The following is a 17,750-nucleotide window of genomic DNA, read 5'->3' as shown; positions in this document are numbered from 1 at the left end:
TAGCTGGGATTACAGGCATGCACCACCATGCCCAGCTGATTTTTTGTATTTTTAGTAGAGACGGGGTTTCACCGTGTTGACCAGGATGGTCTAGATCTCTTGACCTCGTGATCCACCTGCCTCGGCCTCCCAAAGTGCTGGGATTACAGGCTTGATTGAGCCACTGCGCCCGGCCCGATATTCTAGGTTTTAAACAAGCCTTGTGGGGAGACATGTTCCCCTTGCTGCTGAGTGGTCAGCCTTCTCTTTCGTGCGTTCCTGCAGGAATACCTCAATAGCATTCTCCAGCATGCCAAGGATTTCAAGGAATATCACAGATCGGTCACAGGCAAAATTCAGAAGCTCACCAAGGCAGTGGCCACTTACCACGCCAACACGGAGCGGGAGCAGAAGAAAGAGAATGAGCGGATCGAGAAGGAGCGCATGCGGAGGCTCATGGTATGGTCCACCTTCTTGATGTGTGTCCTTCTACACATGTACCTGGTGTTGTGGGCTCCAGGGATTGCTCGCCCAGGGTTACCTCAAGTCATTTCACAGCTTGGAGTTAGAGGTGGGGCGGAGGGAAAGAGCAGGCATAGACTTGGTAGTCAGTCCTGGGCTCGGATCTTTTTATCTTTGCTGATCCCTCTGACCATCAGAGTGACTGTGACCTGAGGCCACTTAGCCATCTCCTCTGCCTTCTCTGGAAAGTGCAAGTGGTGCCCCCTCCTCTGGTTCTGTAAAAGCCACAGGTGGTGCAATCCAGCTCCCCCACTGCTAGGATAAACATCTCTGAGTATTTGTGGCCAAGTCGCTGGCTGGACAGATATTGACAGCATGCTCTGGGACAGGCACTGCTCTGTGTGTGGGGGACACAGAAGAGAGCAGGATACTTTCCTGCCCTTGTTGGGGCTCCTGCTTGTGCTTGAGGGGGAGATACTCAAATGAAACAGAGTAGTGGATGGTGACAGCTGAAGTGAGGAGGGTGAAGTGGATAATGGAGAGGGACAGGGTAGTAAGTGAAGGCCTCAGAACAGAGGCCCCGAAGGGTGGCCCTGATGCACAAATGCAGAGAGGCAGGAGAGGAACCCGAGGCAGTGGGGAACAAAGACTGAGGTGGCAGGCAGCCACATGCCAGGGACAGCCGGTAACCCTGGGCTCCCAGAACAGCATCATGTTGGAGGAAGTGAGGTCAGAGCTCACAGGGTCAGGTGGGACGTGGGACATTTCAGACCATTGGGAGAACTCTGGATTGAATTCTGATCATGAAGGGGAGCCCCACCTGGGAGGGTTTTGGCCATGGGATGACGTGATCTAATGTATTCTTAGAAAGTTGGGGCTTGCTGTGTGCGTTATTGAGAGGGATGTGTCTTGGACTTGGTGGAGAGAAGGCTTTGGATTTGGGGTGTGTTTCGTGGGCAGAGAGGACAGGACTGGCTGATGGCCTCTGTAAATGGCTCCTGGCGGGATTGTCTGCCTAGCAGGTGCCCTTGGAACCTAGCCCTTGGTAGGTTTTGAGGAAATGGTTCCTGAATGGGGAGTCGATTGCTGTGTGAAGGGCCGGCGGCACGCCACCCGCATGAGCCACGCACGCCTTCAGTGCCCCTCGGGGTTTGCCAGCTGTGGGTGTTCACAGACCTGCACGTTGCACCACCACACTGCCGTAACCCCCACGCTTCTGTAGGCTGAAGATGAGGAGGGGTATCGCAAGCTCATCGACCAGAAGAAGGACAAGCGCCTGGCCTACCTCTTGCAGCAGACAGACGAGTACGTGGCTAACCTCACAGAGCTGGTGCGGCAGCACAAGGCCGCTCAGGTCGCCAAGGAAAAAAAGAAGAAAAAGAAAAAGAAGGTGTGTTGGGCCTGACATGGTGCCTGCTTCAGAGTGGGATGGGGGCGGCCATCTTCGCCTGTGTAGCCTCCACCTGGCGGATCAGGGCCTGATCGTGTCTCTCTATTTCCAGAAGGCAGAAAACGCAGAAGGACAGACACCTGCTATTGGGCCGGATGGTGAGGTGAGGAAGCAGGATTTCTTGTGGAAGTACCAACCCAGCCCCGAGGCTCTGGTTTGTTTCAAACTTTAAAACCTGTATTCTTTTAAAATGACGAACAACGATATATGATGGTGGTGAGAATCCCAGCGTGTCCTCTGACCCCCATCCCACCCGCCCCTCAATCCCACATGCTGTGTTTTCTCCAAGGCCTTTTTCTATGCATTTGATGCATTATTCATCTTTCAGGTTTTACTGTAATGTCCGACCTGCAGGAGAGGCACAAGGACCGTCCAGAGATGTCCTGTGTGTTCTTTACCCAGAGTTTCCATTTTCAAGTTTTGTGTGTTGCTTTTTTTTTCTTTTTATTCTTATTTCTTATTTGTGTTTTGTTTTGTTTCTTTGAGACAGAGTCTTTCTGTCACCCAGGCTGGACTGCAGTGGCTCACAGCTAGCTAACTGCAGCCTCAACCTCCTGGGCTCAAGTGATCCTACCCTTCCGAGTAGCTGGGACTATAGGCATGCCCCACCACACCCAGCTTTTTGTTTTGTTTTGTTTTGTTTTTGAGATGGAGTTTTGCTCTTTTGCCCACGCTAGAGTGAAGTGGCGAAATCTCGGCTCTCTGCAGCCTCCATCCCCCGAGTGCAAGCAATTCTCTTGCCTCAGCCTCCTGAGTAGCTGGGATTATAGGCATCCACCACCACACCTTTTTTTTTTTGCCCACGCTAGAGTGAAGTGGCGAAATCTCGGCTCTCTGCAGCCTCCATCCCCCGAGTGCAAGCAATTCTCTTGCCTCAGCCTCCTGAGTAGCTGGGATTATAGGCATCCACCACCAAGCCTGGCTGATTTTTGTATTTTTTTGAGACGGAGTTTCGCTCTTGTTACCCAGGCTGGAGTGCAATGGCGCGATCTCGGCTCACCGCAACCTCCGCCTCCTGGGTTCAGGCAATTCTCCTGCCTCAGCCTCCTGAGTCGCTGGGATTACAGGCACACGCCACCATGCCCAGCTAATTTTTTGTATTTTTAGTAGAGACGGGGTTTCACCGTGTTGACCAGGATGGTCTCGATCTCTTGACCTCGTGATCCACCCGCCTTGGCCTCCCAAAGTGCTGGGATTACAGGCTTGAGCCACCGCGCCCGGCCTGATTTTTGTATTTTTAATAGAGACAGCGTCTCACGTTGTTGGCCAGGCTGGTCTCGAACTCCTGACCTCGTATTCCGTCTGCCTCGGCCGCCCAAAGTGCTGGGATTACAGGCATGAGCCACCACGCCCTGCCAGCTTTGATCTTAAATAACTCCTTGTGTGTGTGCGGGGGCTCGGGGGGAAGTTTGCATAGATGGGGTCTCGCCATGTTTCCCAGGCTGGTCTCGAACTCCTGGGCTCAAGTGATTCTCCCACCTTGGTCTTCCAAAGGCTGTGATTACAGGTGTGAGCCACCATGCTTGTCTTCAGGCCAGCTGTGTCACCCAGTGGCTCTAGATTGTGGTTTGTCTAATGTTCCTTGTGATTAGATTCAGGTTATGTGTCTCTGGCAGGCAGACCTCTACCATGGCCCTGGATCCCTTTCAGGGCATCAGGGAGTGCATGGCGTAGGTTCATAAACAAGGTCACTGGTGATGCTGACTTTGAACCCTTGGTGTCTGCCAAGAGATCCACCACTGTCCAGTTACTGTTTTTTTCTTTTGTACTCAGTAAGTAGGGAGATACTTGAGACTTTGTAACTGTGTTGTAACTCCTCAAAATTCGAGCTAATCCCCCTTTTAGTATCTTTTTTTTTTTCCCTGTATCTGTTTTTGCTGTGTTTGTTTCAGGATGATGATTTTTAGTTCCATTGTTCCTTCTGCATTGATATATTTGTTTTTCCATAGTAGAAAAACCTTTCTCTTTACTCCTGTTTGACCTGTGGGCCATGGCCTGCCAACCCCTGGTGTAGACTCATGGATTCTTGTTTAAAACGTCGAATGAATGGATTCTAATCCTGTAAAATGATTTCTTTTGGTGATTAAGGTTTAGCCAGTAGTTGCTCCTTGACATTGGCCCCTGTTTGCTTTTGGCGTATGCCTACCATCCCTGCAGCACTTCCTTCCTCACAAGGCTTAGCTTCTGCTTTCCCTGCTGAGCCGCCTGGAGCCAGCCAAGACTCCAGGGAGTCTTCGTTCCCTTTATTTTTTTTTGAGACGGAGTCTCGCTGCATTGCCAGGCTGGAGTGCAGTGACATGATCTTGGCTCACTGCAACCTCTGCCTTCAGGTTCTAGCGATTCCAGCTGGGACTACAGGTGTGCGCCACCACACCCAGCTAATTTTTATATTTTTAGTAGAGACGGGGTTTCATCATGTTGGCCAGGATGGTCTTAATCTCTTGACCTTGTGATCTACCCACCTTGGCCTCCCAAAGTACTGGGATTACAGACGGGAGCCACCACGACGGGCCTTTTTTTTTTTTTTCTTCCAAGACGCGGTCTCCTTGTGTCACCTAGGCTGGAGTGTGTGGCTGGTGCGATCATGGGTCACTGTAGCCTCAACCTCCTGGACTGAAGTGATCCTCCCACCTCAGCCTTCTCAATAGCTGTGGCTACAGTCACATGCCACCATGCCTGGCTATGTTTTCTGTATTTTTTGTAGAGACAGGGTTTCGGCATGTTGCCCATGCTGGTCTCGAACTCCTGAGCTCAAGCGACCTGCCTGCCTTAGCCTCCCAAAGTGCTAGGATTGCAGGGATGAGCCACTGTGCCAGCTAGATATCCTTTTATTACAGAATAATATTTAGATGCCAAGATCTGACTTTGAGGGTGCCCCCTTCTAGTGGGACATCATTGCCTCTAGGCCCGCTCAGCAGCCAGATCTGGGAAATAGTTGAGTATCTGCATTATTCCTTGTATATATTAAAACTCTTGTCTGAGCATGGTGGCTCATGCCTGTATTCCCAGTACTTTGGAAGGCCAAAGTGGGAGGATCACTTGAGTCCAAGAGTTTGAGGCTGCAGTGAGCTGTGATCTCACCATTGCACTCCTGCCTGGTCAAGACAGTGAGACCCTATCTCAAAAAAAATCTTGAGGTTATACTGACACCTCCCAATTTTAATCCAACAGCACAGGGTTAATTTTATCCTTTCCCCCATTCCGTAATTCTAAAATCAGGAACCTGATTTCCATTAGCAGCAATAGGGTTACTTATCTGCTCCATGCTAGAATACATAGAAAGTACATTCCACAGTGCTAATGGGCACCTCTATGCAGAAGCCTCCTAGCTAGAGTCCAGTGTTTATAGAGTTCCTCCACCCCAGGGTATATGGTCCAAATACTGTGTTCAGAAGTTTTTGGGGCTGCATGCGGTGGCTCACGCCTGTAAACTCAGCACTTTGGGAGGCCAAGGAGGGTGGATCACCTGAGGTCAAGAGTTCAAGACCAGCCTGGCCAACATAGTGAAACCCCATCTCTACTAAAAGATACAAAAAATTAGCCGAGCATGGTGATGCACACCTTGTACTCCCAGCTACTTGGGAGGCTGAGGCAGGAGAATCACTTGAACCTGGGAGGTGGAGGTTGCAGTGAGTCAGGTTCACAGCCACTGCGCTCCAGCCTGGGTGACAGAGACAGATTCTGTCTCAAAAAAAGAAGTTACCTGGGGCCAGTCGTGGTGGCTCACACCTGTAATCCCAGCAGTTTGGGATGCTGAGGTAGGTGGATCGCTTGAGCCCAGGAGTTTGAAAACAGCCTGAGCAATGTAGTGAAACCTTATCTCTACAAAAAATTGGCTAGTCTTGGTGGCACACACCTGTTGTTCCAGCTGCTTGAAAGGCTGAGGTGGGAGGATCACTTGAGCCCAGGAGGTCCAGGATGCAGTGTATTGCATTTCTATTACTGCACTCCAGCCTGGGGAGCTTTTTGTTATTATTACTTCAGACAGAGTCTCTGTCAGCCAGTTCTGTGTCACAGTTCTAGAGCCATCTGGAGGACTCAAGAAAAATGTCATCAAGTGGGAGAGTGCAGCTCAGGAACTTGTGCTCAGTCCTGCTGTGGCTGCTCGTCCTGTTAAGAGTTGATAACAGGCACTGACACTTGCTGCTGGTGGTGGATTTTCCTTGTTCTCAGCCAGTGGTACTCAGACTCTGTTGTATGTTCTAGTCACCTGGGGAGCGCTCTGTTGTTGTTATTACTATCATTTGAGACAGGGTGTCTTTCTCTCTCTCTGTTGCCCAGGCTGGAGTCCAGTGGTGAGGTCATGGTTTACAACAGCCTCGACATCCTGGGCTCAAGTGATCCTCCAGGGAGCTTTTTCTAAGTAGTAGCAGGGTGTGAAGTCATGTGCCTGTAGTTGCAGCTGCTCAGGAGGCTGAGATGGGAGGATTGCTAGAGTCCAGAAATTCAAGGCCAGCCTGGGCAACATAGGGAGACTCTGTCTCTACAAAAAATAAAATAATTTCCTGGGCATGGTGTTGTGTACTTGTGGTCTCAGCTGCTTGGGAGCTAGAGGTAAGAGGATCACTTGAGCCTGGGGTTTTTTTTTTTTTTTTTTTTTTTGAGACGGAGTTTCACTCTTGTTATCCAGGCTGGAGTGCAATGGCGCGATCTCGGCTCACTGCAACCTCCGCCTCCTGAGTTCAGGCAATTCTCCTGCCTCAACCTCCTGAGTAGCTGGGATTACAGGCATGCGCCACCATACCCAGCTAACGTTGTGTATTTTTAGTAGAGATGGGGTTTCACCATTTTGACCAGGATGGTCTCGATCTCTTGACCTTATGATCCACCCACCTCGGCCTCCCAAAGTGCTGGGATTACAGACTTGAGCCACTGTGCCCGGCGAGCCTGGGGCTTTGAGACTATGATTACACCTGTGAATGACCAGTATAACGAGCCTGTGTAATATAGTGAGACCTATCTCCAAAAAATATAAAGTAAATTAAAAATTTTAAAAAAGTGAGGATGCTCAAGCCTCACTCCAGAGCAGTTCAATCAGAGTTTTGGGTGTGGGGGAAGCATTTCACAATCAGCATCTTTGACTGCTTCCCCCAGTGATCCCAGAGAGAATGCAGAGTTGAAAGTCCCCAATTGAGGCAGCCTGCAGAGCCCATTGTTGGGGTAAGGGGTTGCTGTGACCCTTTGTGGTGGCTGCTCTGAGAGTGACCTTTAACGTGTAGAGACTGATTGATATCCCTCCACTCTGTGGAAGGCTTTGACAGTGAGTGTAGTAGTTTTGCAGGTAGTTACAAATTTCTGGAAGATAAAAACCAAAATTTAAACCAAGAACTTTGTCCTCATTCTGGAAGTTTTCTCTAGGAAATATAAAAGAATCAATGGGCCGGGCGTGGTGGCTCACGCCTGTAATCCAGGCACTTTGGAGGCCAAAGTGGGTGGATCACCTGAGGTCAGGAGTTCAAGACCAGCCTGACCAACATGGTGAAACCCCATCTAAAAAAAAAAAAAAAGAATCAAGGAGGAAATGTTATGTTTATCCATTGAATATCAGCAGGTGGAGTTTCATATTTGTTGCTAAAAGGAACTTATTTTTGAAATATTCCAGTTAGCTTTTTAACAAATAAATGAGGACTCCTGATGAAATCTACAAATAGAGTATAAGTTGGGTAAAATAAAATCAAGACCCAAAGAATGTGAATTAGTATAGCCGTAAGTATAAAAAACAGGGAGAAAGTGGAAACATCTGAGTCCTTGTTTCTTTTTTTTTTTTTTGAGACGGAGTTTCACTCTTGTTACCCAGGCTGGAGTGCAATGGCGCGATCTCAGCTCACCGCAACCTCCGCCTCCTGGGTTCAGGCAATTCTCCTGCCTCAGCCTCCTGAGTAGCTGGGATTACAGGCATGCGCCGCCATGCCCAGCTAATTTTCTGTATTTTTAGTAGAGACGGGGTTTCACCATGTTGACCAGGATGGTCTCGATCTCTTGACCTCGTGATCCACCTGCTTCGGCCTCCCAAAGTGCTGGGATTACAGGCGTGAGCCACCGCGCCCGGCGAGTCCTTGTTTTTTACCCATGGAATTGATCTGGAAGGATGTACAGGAATCGGATACCAGTGGACGCCTCTGAAGAGAAAAACTTAGGCTGGAGAACAGGAGAAGGGGGAGCACCCACGTTATACTCTTCAGTTTTCTTTAAAAAAAAAAAAAAAAAAATGGGCTGGGCATAGTAGTCATGCCTGGAATCCCAACACTTTGTGAAGCCAGGGCAGGTGGGTCACATGAAACCAGGAGTTTGAGACCAGCCTGGCCCGAATTTTCAACTGTGTGACTGTCTGGACTGTTTGAAAATTACAATGTACATGTCAGTTACCTTAAAGAAACAAGTGCCGCTTAGTCAAGATTCATGGGTTATATATTTTTACTGAATTACTGAATGTACAGTTTGTCCATTGTCACCACCACTGGCCATGTTTGCATGTATTTAGAGGTGAGTGTATAGAGTTGAGTGGGCAGTTCCCACCCTGACCTCTGTAAACCGTTGATCTGAAGGCCCTGCAACCTCAATGTCATATGGATGACTCTTTTTTAGCCTCTGGATGAGACCAGCCAGATGAGCGACCTCCCGGTGAAAGTGATCCACGTGGAGAGCGGGAAGATCCTCACGGGCACAGACGCCCCCAAAGCTGGGCAACTGGAGGCCTGGCTGGAAATGAACCCGGGGTGAGTTGGGCCTTTCATTCCAGACAGTTGGGATCCCAAGTCCTCAGTGGGCCTTATTCCAGGGAGGTGGCAGCTAGGGGTGATTTTACTTTTATTTGGATCCCTGGCTGGTTTGCTAGGAAAAGTGAATTCTGCTGGGTCTGAGCCGATTTATATGAAAGCCCTTATATTTTTTTCTAGGTATGAGGTAGCTCCGAGGTCTGATAGTGAAGAAAGTGGCTCAGAAGAAGAGGAAGAGGTAAGAGTGCATTTCCTGGCTCTTTCAAAGCTCCCAGTGCCCGCTGGCAGTGACTTCTACCCTGTGTGCTGTGACCCCCTTCTGCCCTGGCTTGGCGTCTTGCAGGGCAGGGAACAGCTGAGGCCCAGGCCTGGCTGAAGTCGGTGCTTTAGAGCTGTGTTATCCAGTAGGTCAGCTTTTGGTGACATGTCGCTGTTTCCATTTTAAATTAAATCAGTTGCATTACATTTAAAAAAAAAAAAAAAAACTCAGCTAATTTTTTTGTATTTTTAGTAGAGACAGGGTTTCACCATGTTAGCCAGGATGGTTTTGACCTCCTAACCTTGTGATCCGCCTGCCTTGGCCTCTCAAAATGCTGAAATTGCAGGTGTGAGCCACTTTTTTTTTTTTTTTTTTGAGACTTCACCTGGAGTGCAATGGCGCGATCTTGGCTCACTGCAACCTTTGCCTCCCAGGTTCAAGTGGTTCTCCTGCCATAGCCTCCGGAGTAGCTGAGATTACAGGTGCCTGCCACACACTTGTCTTATTTTCAAAATATTTTTAGTAGAGATGGGGTTCCACCAGGTTGGCCAGGCTGGTCTCGAACTACTGACTTCAGGTTATCCACCCATCTGAGCCTCCCAAAGTACTGGGATTACAGGTGTGAGCCAGCGTGTCTGGCCTCCAGTGTTATTTCTTGTTTTAAAGTCTGTTCTGTCTTCGTCACTCTAGCCTCTTGTGGTTATTGTTTGCATGGTACATCTTTTCCCATTCTTTTACTTTCAACCTGTTTCTTTGAATCTAAAACAGCATATGGGTTTTGCATTTTCAGCTAGTATGATAGTGACTGCTTTTTGACTGAGTTTCTAAGACCATTTATATTTACTGTAATTTCTGATGTGATTGGGCTTACATTTCCTGTTTCTTTTCTATGTGTCTCCTGATTTTGTTTCTCCTTTACTGCTTTCTTTCGTGCTTAATATTATTTTTTAGTGTACCATTTTGTTTTTTTTAGATTCTTATTTTTACAGTGCCTTTTTTTTTCTTTGATAGTGAGTCTCAGTCTGTCGCCCAGGCTGGAGTGCAGTGGTGCAATCTCGGATCACTGCAGCCTCCACCGCCCGGGTTCAAGTGATTCTCCTGCCTCAGCCCCCTGAGTGGCTGGGACTACAGGTTCATGCCACCACACCTGGCTAATTTTTTTGGTGTTTTTAATAGAGATGGGGTTTCACTGTGTTGGCCAGGATGGTCTCCATCTCCTGAGCTCTTGATCCGCCTGCCTTGGCCTCCCAAAGTGCTCGGATTACGGGTGTGAGCCACCACGCCAGGCCTGCGGTATGCATCTTAACTTACCACAGTGTACATCAGATTAATGCTAACTTAATTCGAGTAAAATAAATTTTGCTCCAGTGTAACTCTATTCTCTCCCCTTTCCTTTGTGCTGTTATGGTCACAGCTTTACCTCTCTGTATAGAATAAACCCTGCAGTACAGTCTTAAAATCAGCATTTTACACAATCTGTTGATTTTAAAGATGTTAGTAGAGAACAAATAAGGGAAGATATATTTATAGAACCTTCTATACTGGGCCGGGTGCAGTGGCTCACGCCTATAATCCCAGCACTTTGGAAGGCCGAGGCAGGTGGATCACAAGGTCAAGAGATCGAGACCATCCTGGTCAACATGATGAAATCCCATCTCTACTAAAAATACAAAAAAAATTAGCTGGGCATGGTGGCACATGCCTGTAGTCCCAGCTACTCAGGAGGCTGAGGCTGGAGAATTGCTTGAACCCAGGAGGCGGAGGTTGCAGTGAGCCGAGATCGCACCATTGTACTCCAGCCTGGGCAGCAAGAGTGAAACTCCATCTCAAAAAAAAAAAGGAAGAATCTCCTATACTGTAGTTAGAATTTTCAGTGTTTTTTATTTCATCCTGTAATTTGCACTGTTGTCTACTTTTGTGCCCTTTTTTAGTTTAGAAGATTTCTTATAATAATTTTTCTTTTTTGGGACGGAGTCTTGCTCTGTCTCAGGCTGGAGGGCAGTGGTGAGATCTCAGCTCACTACAGTCTCCACCTCCTGGGTTCAAGTGATTCTCCTACCTCAGCCTCATGAGTAGCTGAGATTACAGGTGTATACCTCCATGCCTGGCTAATTTGTGTATTTTTAGTAGATACAGGGTGTCACTGTGTTGGCCAGGCTGGTCTCGAACATCTGGCCTCAGGTGATCTGCCTGCCTCGGCCTCCCAAAGTGCTGGGATAATATTTTTTCATAAGGCATGTCTGCTAGCAATACTTTCTGTCAATCCATTTGCATCTTGGAAAGATTGGATCTCTTTAGCCTTCATTTTGGGAAGGGTAGGTTTGCTGAACATAGAATTCTCATTTGAGAGGCTGGTTTTTGTTTTCCTTTTAGCACTTTGAACATGTCATTCTGCTCCTTTCTGATCTTGGTTCGGTTTAGAATTTAGCCATTAATTGTATTGTTGCCCCTCTTTATTTCATGATGATTCCTTTTTCTCTTTCTGCTCTTCAGATTTTCTTTGTCTTGGCTTGTAGTGGTTTGACTGTGAAATATATTGTATTTATTCTCTTTAGGGTTTGTTCAGCTGCTTTTATGGATAGTTAAGTTTTTCATCAAATTTGGGAAGCTTATGATTTCAGTCTTCTATTGAAATTCTGTATTTGTTGGTTCATTGTGCTTAAATTAAACAAGGTTTCCTTTAATTCTATGAATGTATTTATGATTGCTCTGAATATATTTAGAATCCTAGCTGCTTCAAAAGACTTTGTATGTGAATTCCAACATCTGAGAACAGGGACAGTATACCGGTTTTTTTCCTCTTGAGTATATATCATACTCTCCTTTTTTTTTTTTTTTTTTTTTTTTTTTATTTTTTTTTTTTTTTTTTTCTTTTTTTTTTTTTTTCTTTTTTTTTTTTTTTTCTTACCTCTTCTTTGTGTTTAGTTGAAGCCTACTTTAGCTACCCTGAGTCTGACTTTTACCCCTGAGAGGTTGTGGTGGCATCTTGTCTGTTTAGTAATTTCCTGGGTCTAAGTCTGTGAAATCTGGTTCCCATACAGTGTGTGTGGCCTCTGCTGTATTTGCTCAATTCTTCTTCTTTTCCTTTTTTTTCTTACTGCTATAGTAATGAGGATTTGTATGTGTTTCTTTTAAATAATTTTTGGTTGTCTCTTCCTTATTTTTTTTTCCCTGAATCATTAGGGGCAGGCAGTGTTTCTTCATCACTTTGTGGTCATCTGAAGATTGGGCACAATTTATGCTCAGACACCTGCCTTCTTCTGCTGCTGGTTCAGTGGTATGAGGAGGTGCATTTTATATTCGGGCCGTTGTCGGGTTCTCCCTGGCACTTGTGCTCTACTGGATCCTTTGCCATCTCTGTGCAAGGGCACAGACTCAGCCAATTATATACTTTTCCTTACGGCTGATCTCACCTGCATTGGTAGTGCCATTGGGCGTGGGCATTGCTTCCTTCTACAAGTGACTGAGCCCCTTCCACCTCACTGCCAAGCCTCACAGCCTGCCCCCCTCTCCAGCCTGCCATAAGACCTTCGTGTGTCTGGAGCTATGAGGTAGAAGAGGTGAAAGTGGCCCCCAGTAAAAGAGCTATAGACTCCCACTCTTCCTACCAGAAGTTCAGTTTTTCAAGGTTTACTAATACTAGTAGACCTTTGGTCAACTCCCTGAGCTCTGAAATGGTCACTTTGTTAATTTGTCCAGCTTTAAAGTTGCTTTTTGGGGAAGAAATTTGCCCACCTCCTGATTTGGCTTTAGCCAGAAGTCTCCCACCTCATTTAATTCCAGGATATCTACCAGCTCTGGTTTCTTGCCTAAAATGTCGGTGTGATTACCACGTGTTTATTCCAAGTGATCTATAAATCGTTTTTTGTGATCCAAGGGACATCCCATTGGCTTTTCACTGGAATGATGTAACAGATTAATTATAGATCATATTTGTAAAGCTTTGTAGCAGTTCTGTTACAGATGGGGGAACAATCTACTATGGTGTGTTTGTATGATTTAAATGGGGATATAAAAATAGTTTAAGGTAAGCAAATGCATTCATGTGTATTTTATCAATATGTGTTATGCAAAATCCCAGTGAAGGTTGGAAAGCCATACATGGCACAACATTAATGCTTAAACAAGTTCATAGATAACTTTCAGTGAACCGAGAAACCAATTGTTGCCAGTATTATTAGACATACCGTAGATGGTTGAGACTTGTCCGTAAAGCTGGAAGTAAATTACAAGCAATAAACATTGAAAGTTGGCTTTAAGACATTTAAGGTTGGGCATGGTGGCTCATGCCTATAATTCAGGCACTTTTGGAGGCTGAGACAGGTTGATTACCTGAGGTCAGGAGTTCAAGACCAGCCTGCCAACATCATGAAACCCTGTCTCTACTAAAAAATACAAAAATTAGCTGGGCAGGGCCGGGCGCGGTGGCTCAAGCCTGTAATCCCAGCACTTTGGGAGGCCGAGGCAGGTGGATCACGAGGTCAAGAGATCGAGACCATCCTGGTCAACATGGTGAAACCCCGTCTCTACTAAAAATACAAAAAAAAATTAGCTGGGCATGGTGGCGCGTGCCTGTAATCCCAGCTACTCAGGAGGCTGAGGCAGGAGAATTATCTGAACCCAGGAGGAGGAGGTTGCGGTGAGCCGAGATCGCGCCATTGCATTCCAGCCTGGGTAACAAGAGTGAAACTCTGTCTCAAAAAAAAAAAAAAAAAAAAATTAGCTGGGCATGGTCGCAGGCTCTAAGATATTTAATATGTAGGAAATCCAAGAGAATTAACTGAAAAACTGCTTTAGTAGGTTAGCAGAGAATAAATCTGTAATGTTCATTGTGTAATAGGGGTAGGAGGGATATGGAATCTACTTCTAATTAGTAACAAAAGTACAAAATACCCTGAGACAGCCTTACGAAGAGGTGTTGGGGTGGGGTGCGGTGGCTCACACCTATAATCCCAGCAGTTTGGGAGGCTGAGGCAGGCAGATTCTTGAGCTCAGGAATTTGAGACCAGCCTGGGCAACGTAGTGAGTCCCTGCCTTGACCAAAAATATAAAAACATTTAGCTGAGTGTGGCAGTGCACACCTGTGGTCCCAGCTACTCGAGAGGCTGAGGTGGGAGGATCGCTTGAGTCCAGGAGGTAGAGGTGGCAGTGAGCTGAGATAGTGCCACTGCACTCTAGCCTGAGTGACAGCAAGACCCTATGTGTCCCCCAAAACAACGACAAAAAACCGATTTACTGAACATTAAAAGATGTAGCGTGTGTGGTGGCATTTGCCTGTAGTCTCAGCTACTGGGAGAGGCAAGAGGATTGCTTGAGCCAGGAGTTTGAGCCCGGACAACATAGCAAGACCCCATATCTACAAAAATTTTAAAAATTTGAGTTCGGAATGGTGGAGCATATCTGTATTTCTAGCTACTGGGGAGGCTGAGGCAGGAGGATCACTTGAACCCAGGAGTTTGAAGCCATCTGGGCAACATAGTGAGACTCCCGTATATTTTTAAAAAATAATAAATAATTTAAAAGGAAGATGTAAATAACAAACATCACATATTCCAGGATAGGTAGAGGAGGTGAGGGTTGCTAGAAGATCACTTGCTTCTAAAATGACGTTCTTTCCATGGGAGCCCCATCCCCCCTCTGTGGGGGATGAACTGAAATGACACAGGCTTGTCTCTTGGTAGGAGGAGGAGGAGGAGCAGCCACAGGCAGCGCAGCCTCCCACCCTGCCCGTGGAGGAGAAGAAGAAGATTCCAGATCCAGACAGTGACGACGTCTCTGAGGTGGACGCAAGGCACATCATTGAGTAAGGGGTCGCAACACGCTCTGTTCTGTGCCAGCTTCCTGTGAGGTGGCGCTGGTGGGAGTGGCTAGAATCCCAGCCTGTCACTAGATGACATTCAGCACTGTCCAGCCAGCTTGCCACTGTGGAACCACAGAGACCAAATTTGTTTACTTCACATTTTATGTATTTGATAGGGATTTAATAGAACAAATGCATTCACAGGGTTCACCATATGCTTATGAGGTACAGTTGGGTGTGCGGCAGAAGCCCTCCCCACCCCCCAGTTCCCTCCCTGTCCACTGCCCTTTCTGGGGAAACTTTTGAGCCTCGTGTGTCATCTTCCAGAGATGCTCTCTGCATTAGCAAGCAAAATGTGCATATTTTTGTCTTTATTTTTTATCTTTATTTTTTTTTGAGACGAGGTCTCATTCTGTTACCCAAGCTGGAGTGCAATGGCACAATCTCGGCTCACTGCAACCTCCAGAGGTTCAAGTAATTCTCCTGCCTCAACATACCGAGTAGGTGGGATTACAGATATGCGCCATCACACCCAGCTAATATTTTTTTTTTTAAATGAAGTTTCGCTCTTGTTGCCCAGTCTGGAGTGCAATAGCGTGATCTTGGCTCACTGCAACCTCCGCCTCCCAGGTTCAAGCGATTCTCCTGCCTCAGCCTCCTGAGTAGCTAGGATTACAGGCATGCGCCTCCATGCCCGGCTAATTTTGTATTTTTAGTACAGACGCGGTTTCTCCATGTTCGTCAGGGTAGGTAGTCTCCAACTCCTGACCTCAGGTGATCTGCCCGCCCCGACCTCCCAAAATGCTGGGATTACAGGCATGAGCCACCACGCCTGACCACGCAGCTAAGTTTTTGTGTTTTTTTTTTTTTGAAATGGAGTCTTGCTCTGTTTTCAGGCTGTTATGCAGTGGCGCGATCTTGGCTCACTCTAACCTCTGCCTCCCAGGTTGAAGCGATTTTCCTGCCTCAGCCTCCCGAGTTGCTGGGACTACGTGTGTGCGCCACCACACGCAGCTAATTTTTGTATTTTTAGTAGAGACAGGGTTTCACCGTGTTGTAAATATGGTCTCAATCTTTTTGACCTCGTCATCTGCCTGCCTCCGCCTCCCAAAGTGCTGGGATTACAGGCTTGGGCTACCACGCCTGGCAATTTTTTGTATTTTTAGTACAGATAGGGTCTCACTGTGTTAGCCAGGATAATCTTGATCTCTTGACCTTGTGATCCACCCACATCAGCCTCCCAAAGTGCTGGGATTACAGGTGTGAGCCACTGTGCCTGTCCATTTTTTGTATTTTTAGTAGAGATGGGGTTTCAATATGTTGCCCAGGATGGTTTTGATCTCCTGACCTCATGATCTGCCTACTTGGCCTCCAAAAGTGCTGGGATTACAGGCGTGAGCCACCATGCCCAGCCATTTTTGTGTTTTCATTTGCATACATGTCTCCAGTGTACACTGGTGTGCACCTTGCTATTTTCACTGAACCTTCCCTCTCAGAGTTGATCCTGTGTTCGTGCAGAGTGCTCCCAGTCTGGTCCTCAGTGGGCAGAGTCTTACCGCGTTACGTTATATTCTCATTTTCTTAGCCTGTCCTTTGGTGGCAGGCATTTAGCTTATATTTCTCATCTTTTGCTCCTGAAACATATCACAGTTAACACACTAATCTCATTATTGTTTATGCTAAGGAATTAATGGATTTTGTTAAAAAGCAGGAGTGGGCCGGGTGCCGTGGCTCACGCCTGTAATCCCAGCATTTTTGGAGGCTGCTGCAGGCAGATCACTTAAGATCAGGAGTGGCCAACATGTAGACCAGTCGGCCAAACATGGTGAAACCTCATCTCTACTAAAAATCCAAAAATTAGCTGGGTGTGGTGGCAGGCACCTGTAATCCCAGCTATTTGGGAGGCTGAGGCAGGAGAATTTCTTGAACTGGGGAGGACGAGGCTGCAGTGAGCCGAGATCACACCATTGCACTCTAGCCTGGGCAACAGACAGAGAGTCTATCTCAAAAAAAAAAAGCAAGAAATTATTGAGGGTATTACATACACTATAGATATGGAGGCAAACACCAGAATGAAGATAGAATACTTGGAAATCAACAGAAGAAATATACAGGGGAACAACCCACTAAGCTAAGAAAACGGAAGCCACTATGAACGGTTTGTAAGAGATAAGAACAGAAAGCATGGCATAAAATAAAAGATAAAAGTTAGGTCATAGATATCTAACATAGCAATAAATGTAGGTAGTCGAAAGTCACTTTTTTTGTTTTTTTTGAGACAGAGTTTTGCTCTGTCGCCAGATTGGAGTGCAGTGGCACGATCTTGGCTCACTGTAACCTCTGCCTCCTGGCTTCAAGAGATTCTCCTGCCTTAGCCTCCCGAGTAGCTGGAACTACAGGTGTACGCCACCGTGCCCAGCTAACTTTTGTATTTTTAGTAGAGATGGGGTTTCACCATGTTGGCCATGATGGTCTCAATCTCTTAACCTCTGATCTGCCTGCCTCTGCCTTCCAAAGTGCAGGGATTACAGGCATGAGCCACCTCACTTGGCCAAAGTCACTTTTTAAAAGAAAAATGTGGCCGGGCATGGTGGCTCACGCTTATAATCCAAGCACTTTGAAGGCCAAGGCAGGCGGATCACCGGAGGTCAGGAGTTCAAGACCAGCCTGACCAACATGGCGAAACCCCGTCTTTTAAAAATAATAATAGTAATAAAAGAAAAGAAAAATGTTCAGATTAGACCACAGAATTGCCCACATTTAACAATTCTGGTTTTGTATGTATCTGCTCAGTCTGTGTTTCTTTTCACCTTTAGGCTTGTGAATTGTTATTAGAAAGGTGGGTTATATGATCAGCATCTGGCTAGATGCAGTGTCTCTTTCTGTGCTGTAACAAGTGACAGCATTTTTTTTTTTTTTGAGACAGAGTCTTGCTCTTTCCTTCAGGCTGGAGTACAGTGGCTCGATCTCAGCTTACTGCAGCCTCTGCCTCACAGGCTCAAGTGATTCTTGTACCTCAGCCTCCTGAGTAGCAGGGATTACAGGCATGCACCACCATATCCACCTAATTTTTTTTTTTTTTTT

The 17,750-nt window shown here is 46.7% G+C and overlaps 1 protein-coding gene across 1 annotated transcript in view; it reads left to right on the top strand.

Annotated features, from left to right (window-relative positions):
* SMARCA4 (SWI/SNF related, matrix associated, actin dependent regulator of chromatin, subfamily a, member 4) overlaps positions 1 to 17,750 on the top strand; it is a 98,713-nt gene that overhangs the window by 28,129 nt on the left and 52,834 nt on the right. Inside the window, exons 9-14 of the mRNA XM_017497770.2 lie at positions 265 to 438; positions 1,664 to 1,831; positions 1,944 to 1,994; positions 8,477 to 8,607; positions 8,788 to 8,845; positions 14,548 to 14,672. Coding sequence (XP_017353259.1) covers positions 265 to 438; positions 1,664 to 1,831; positions 1,944 to 1,994; positions 8,477 to 8,607; positions 8,788 to 8,845; positions 14,548 to 14,672 — 707 coding nt within the window. The remainder of the gene's footprint in view (positions 1 to 264; positions 439 to 1,663; positions 1,832 to 1,943; positions 1,995 to 8,476; positions 8,608 to 8,787; positions 8,846 to 14,547; positions 14,673 to 17,750) is intronic.

This window comes from Cebus imitator, unplaced genomic scaffold (genome assembly GCF_001604975.1).
Source record: "Cebus imitator isolate Cc_AM_T3 unplaced genomic scaffold, Cebus_imitator-1.0 Scaffold234, whole genome shotgun sequence".
In the NCBI taxonomy this organism is placed as follows: domain Eukaryota; kingdom Metazoa; phylum Chordata; class Mammalia; order Primates; family Cebidae; genus Cebus; species Cebus imitator.
This window is presented reverse-complemented; position numbering and strand designations above follow the sequence as displayed.